Here is a 6000-nt window from a genome sequence, read left to right on the forward strand (position 1 = left end):
TGCTAACTAGAGCAATCTACACATTCAATGCAATCCCTATCAAAATATCATCCACTTTTTTCAAAGAAATGGAACAAATAATCCTAAAATTTGTATGGAATCAGAAAAGACCCCGAACAGCCAGAGGAATGTTGAAAAAGCAAAGCAAGGCTGGCGGCATCCCAATTCCGGACTTCCAGCTCTACTACAAAGCTGTCATCATCAAGACAGTATGGTACTGGCACAAAAACAGACACATAGATCAATGGAACAGAATCGAGAGCCCAGAAATGGACCCTCAACTCTATGGTCAACTCATCTTCAACAAAGCAGGAAAGAATGTCCAGTGGAAAAAAGACAGTCTCTTCAACAAGTGGTGTTGGGAAAATTGGACAGCCACATGCAGAAGAATGAAACTGGACCATTTCCTTACACCACACACAAAAACAGACTCCAAATGGTTGAAAGACCTAAATGTGGGACAGGAGTCCATCAAAATCCTAAAGGAGAACAAGGCAGCAACCTCTTCGACCTCAGCCGCAGCAACTTCTTCCTAGAAACATCGCCAAAGGCAAGGGAAGCCAGGGCAAAAATGAACTATTGGGATTTCATCAAGATAAAAAGCTTTTGCACAGCAAAGGAACAGTCCACAAAACCAAAAGCAACCGACAGAGTGGGAGAAGATATTTGCAAATGACATATCAGATAAAGGGCTAGTATCCAAAATCTATAAAAAACTTATCAAACTCAACACCCAAAGAACGAATAATCCAATCAAGAAATGGGCAGAAGACATGAACAGACATTTTTCCAAAGAAGACATCCAAATGGCCAACAGACACGTGAAAAAGTGCTCAACATTGCTCGGCATCAGGGAAATCCAAATCAAAACCTCAATGAGATATCACCTCACACTAGTCAGAATGGCTAAAATTAACAAGTCAGGAAACGACAGATGTTGGCGGGGATGCGGAGAAAGGGAACCCTCCTACACTGTTGGTGGGAATGCAAGCTGGTGCAGCCACTCTGGAAAACAGTATGGAGGTTCCTCAAAAAGTTGAAAATAGAGCTACCATACGATCCAGCAATTGCACTACTGGGTATTTACCCCAAAGATACAAATGTAGGGATCCGAAGGGGTATGTGCACCCCGATGTTTATAGCAGCAATGTCCACAATAGTCAAACTGTGGAAAGAGACAAGATGTCCATCAACAGTTGAATGGATAAAGAAGATGTGTTATATATATATATACACACACACACACAATGAAATATTATACAGCCTTCAAAAGTAATGAGAGCTTGCCATTTGCAACGACATGGATGGAACTGGAGGGTGTTATGCTGAGTGAAATAAGTCAATCAGAGAAAGACGTGTATCATATGACCTCACTGATATGAGGAATTCTTAATCTCAGGAAACAAACTGAGGGTTGCTGGAGTGGGGGTGGGGTGAGAGGGATGGGGTGGCTGGGTGATAGACATTGGGGAGGGTATGTGCTATGGTGAGTGCTGTGAATTGTGCAAGACTGTTGAATCACAGATCTGTACCTCTGAAACAAATAATGCAATATATGTTAAGAAAAAAAAAAAAAGAAGATAGCAGGAAAGGAAGAATGAAGGGGGGGAAATCAGAGGGGGAGACGAACCATGAAAGACGATGGGACTCTGAAAAACAAACTGAGGGTTCTAGAGGGGAGGGGGGGATGGGTTAGCCTGGTGATGGGTATTAAAGAGGGCACATTCTGCATGGACACTGGGTGTTATACACAAACAATGAATCATGGAACACTACAACAAAAACTAATGATATAATGTATGGTGATTAACATAACAATACAAAAATTTAAAGAAGAAAAAACTTTTTTAAAAGGTTAAAAAAAAAACACAAAATTGACAGCTACTGTCTGTGACTCTATCTCTCCCATTCGTTGCCTTCACAGCCCGCAGATCTGCCTGCATAGCTCTTTGACAAAACTAATACCCATCTTCCTTTGCTTCCTCGTGGCCACCATCTATCCTTGTTCACCTGCCACTCGCTGTTTCATTCTAACAGACACCTGACCCCTTCAGTGAGATCCCTGACCACAGCCCTCCACCCATCCCTTAAACTTAATAAAAGAAAATATTTTCAAGCAGTAGAGGATGCTGTTGGTGCCCCACCTAGATCTTTGCGGGCCAGCACACCTGCTTCAAGGGCTACAGGTAACTGTTCCCCTCTGACACTTGGTCTAGAGACCTGTCCATGCTGAAGGGAGCAGAACAGCCACATCTGGAGACACCTGGAAAGTTATACCACCTGGGTGGCCAATGGTTGATCATATGGGGTTACAAGCACCTGGCCCCCTTCCCTTAACTGAAACAATTCATGGTGCCATTTATGTTCCAGCATCTTCCATGGCTCAGGCCAAGGCTGGATGTTACCTGAGGCTACCTCTTTGCTTGGCTTCTTCACCCCCAGCCAGTCTCACTTCTCTTATTCCCTTACAGGTCTGTCCCAAAGAGTACTCCCTCACAATAACACGTTCACCAAATCCCTGTCCCAGGCTCTGCATCTAGAGAACCTGACCTAAGACATCTGCTTTCCAGCTTTGACCTCTGGCACTCCCTAGCTACCACCAGCCCCTTTTAGTTTTATCTCGTGGCATTACCATAAGTGTGGCTCCCATTTGGCTCCTTGGCTCCCTGAACTCAAGCCTGCACTGTACATCTACTTCCAAACCCAATTCCAACCCCGGAAACCACAATCCCAACAGTGGCCAGAGCAAGTGGTGCTCCAGCTGGGCCCACCCTGGTCTCCAGCATGGAAGGGATCAGAAGCCAGGTGACTGCAGGACTTGAGCCAATAGCTCATCTTTCTGCTTCTCAGATTGCATCTCTCTACTATAACGGCTTGATCAGATGACCTGGTCTCTTCCAACTCAAACATTGCATTTCTGTAACAAGAAGTAAATACACGAATTAAACACTGTGCTCGTGCTTAACCAAAAAAAAAGGGAAGAGGTGATTATGATCTCTCTGTTCGTCAATAACCATCATGACTTTTCCCCCCGCACTTCGCAATGTGATTGTCCGTGCTGTTGGTAGGAGAACCCATGAATCAGTGACGAGAGAGAGAAGAAACAAAAGCAGAAACCAGCTGAAGATGTTAGTTTCAAGTGGCTCAACAACCAGGGGATGATTATCCCATGCTGGTTAAATACATTTTGCATTTGGTCTTGTGCCAGGAGAGTTAAAATACTCCCCCCCCCCAAAGTGGGGCTGGCCCCGCACTCACTCGCCCACTCCATTTTGCTCTCTGTGGTCCAGGCTCCTTAGTCCGAGTTCTCACAGCTGCCATGTGGCCCCTACATGCTAGTCCATCCACTGAATTTCTTTCCCTTTCTCTCTCTTTTCTTTTTTTCTAATAAATTCCCATAGAATCATGTTCTTTTATCTTGGTTTGTAATGTAACATTCATCAATGTGCTTATTCAACTAATGGCGATCTCCCCAACAAGACAGTGGGCGCCATGCAAACAGATACTGTATCTTTCATTTGTTTGTCCATCACTCAGGTGTCCAGCATAGACTAGTCACCCAAAAAAATATTTAAGGAAGGAAATATTTAGGAAAGAGAGAAGGAGAGAGGGAGGGACAAAGGGAGAAAATATCACTTACAAGAATGGAAATATTGAACATTAATGAAACCAAATAAGGGAATTAGAACATTTTAGAGCTAGAAAGAATCCTATGAGATAATGTAATACAATACAGTAGCCATGAGGTATATGTGGTGATTGAGCACTTAGAATGTAGCTAGCACAAAGGAGAAAATAAATTTAAAATTTTACTGAATTTTAATTTAATTTAAATAGTCACATGCGACTAGTGGCCACTGTATTGAAAAATGCAAGTGTAGAAGAATGTAAACCAAATTTACCCATCTTGCAGATAAGGGAAATAAGACCTAGAAAGCCAAGTAACTCACATAAATCAGTTTGAACAGCCAGTATTAGAAACCAGGTCTCCTGACATCCAGTTCATACTCTGGACTGCCATAAAGAAGATTAAATTAAAAATCCATATTATAGGAAGGCAAAGACCTTGTAAGAGTTTAGGCAGAGAAGGGCTGATGAAGGGTGGTGTGCTCTAGGGACACTAAATCACTTCTAGGTTCCAGAGTCCCACTTCTCAGGAGTTTGCCTAATCTTGATCATAAAGCCAAGTGGAATGATTATTGAAAAGGCAGATAATAAATGAGCTCATGGACCTTTAAGCTTTATTTCCCTTTGGTGCTCCAGAATGCAATCCTCTTGAGAGGGAAGAATTCTGTGAGTGCCCCAGGGATGGCTGACTGGTTTGTCCCCTTAACATCTCTTTCAGAAGAAATCAAACACAGACTTGAGAGTGTTTCCGTGATCTTTCCGAGCAAGAGAAAACTCACAGTTGTGGAACAGTTTTCCAGGCAAATAAGTATGGGTTCCATGATGTGCACTTCGAGAGATGTATTACCCTTTCATACATTGTTACTTTTCTTAACCCCTCCACCAGCCCTTTGTCATTTTAGAAGGTGTTCGAAACATGAAAAGACTGACTGTCACAGCTTCTGTTCACAAGAGCAGGGAGTCAGAGCTGGAGGGAAAATTTAGAGAGCTTCATGGTTTTTTTTTTTCCAACAAATAATAGTGTGTGTAATTATACATAAATATTTAAACCTCAATATTGTCTCAGTGGGGCTTCAGGCTACTCAAACAATCTTCTCTTCATGAGACTTTCATCATGAAAAGTCACAACAATCTGTTAAAATGACTGCAAAAAAAAATTCCATAGGTGTCACTGGGGTTTAGTGAAGCTATCCATCTCATGATGACAATTACCTCTCAGAACAGCTCTGCCAAAGGAGACAGCAAAATGCAGAGTCAAGAGAATAGGCCCATGTTTACAAAAGCATTTGAGAGCCTGGTAATACATTCAGAAGTATAGCATTTTTTAATAGCTATTTTTTAAATTTTTTTTGTCATTTGAGGTTAAGCTTTGAAAAAAAATCAAGTGCCCACTGTTCACTAAAAGTTTCTAGATTCTAAGCTCTCCTGAAAAGAGGCAGTTCCCTTTCATTAATTATGAAGCTTCTGTACTATTTTCTTTTAAGATTGTCACTACCATAGGCACCTGGCAAGGTCATAATTTTTGGCTTAGAGAATCTGATGCATTACCAATTCTCTGTGACTTGATGAAGCCAAAACTAGCTGCAAGAATGATGAACTCCCAAAACACCTTCCAAGTCTCCATTCTGGATATGGACCTAGGGGAAAAAAAGAAACCTCATAATTAAAATTCTGTCATACATTTTAAATGAGTTCATCATATCATATGTTAATTATATCTCAAAAAGTTGATTTAAAAAAATATATAGAACCATGTCTTTCCCCAGACCCGCAGTAACTTGATAAAAAATTAAGGGCTTATTACTACACTCTTTCCATTGTGCAGGGAAGATAGTCTTGCTAACCCAACTCAGGAAGCGTTTTGTAAACACCCAGAGTGTATACCTCAGACTTCACAGTTTAAAATTAACCAGAAAGGACTATAAAAAGATAAAGCATATGGGGCATGGGTAGAATTTCTGTTTCACACACTGAATTTGTTTGGTGGAACATAAACATTTCTGGATGATTTTGCTTGTATTTTTACACAAGCATTGGATGCTTGGATCCTTATAAATATTTGTGGCATGCAGAAATATTCAAATATCTCAGGAGCACATCTGCCTGATGAAATGAGGATAGCATGAAAATATTTTATACGTTTCCAGAAGAAGTCGAATATCAGACTTCCCACCCCTAAACTTGGATTCATTCCTGAAGGCCTCCATGAAAATTATCCAGTCCCAATTCCATTTCTGTTTTTTTAACTCTAAAGAAGTCCATGTGTTTAAGAAAATCACGACATTCACATTGAATGAGGTTTCAACTGGAACAGGGAACACCTCCCCTTTATCTTCTTAGCCAGCCAACCTCAGCATCCTCAGGGGGTTAAAA

General features: G+C 41.3%; 1 protein-coding gene across 1 annotated transcript in view; it reads right to left on the reverse strand.

Moving 5' to 3' along the window:
• The window catches only part of LOC114205549 (collagen alpha-4(VI) chain-like), a 96127-nt gene extending 90876 nt beyond the window's left edge, over positions 1-5251 (reverse strand). The window contains exon 1 of the mRNA XM_028099048.2: positions 5176-5251. Within this exon, the coding sequence (XP_027954849.1) occupies positions 5176-5251 (76 nt within the window). The remainder of the gene's footprint in view (positions 1-5175) is intronic.
• Positions 5252-6000: the final 749 nt, after the last annotated feature.

Source organism: Eumetopias jubatus, unplaced genomic scaffold (genome assembly GCF_037043125.1).
Source record: "Eumetopias jubatus isolate StellerSeaLion01/CBP00866 unplaced genomic scaffold, mEumJub1_p1.0 scaffold_1, whole genome shotgun sequence".
Taxonomy (NCBI): domain Eukaryota; kingdom Metazoa; phylum Chordata; class Mammalia; order Carnivora; family Otariidae; genus Eumetopias; species Eumetopias jubatus.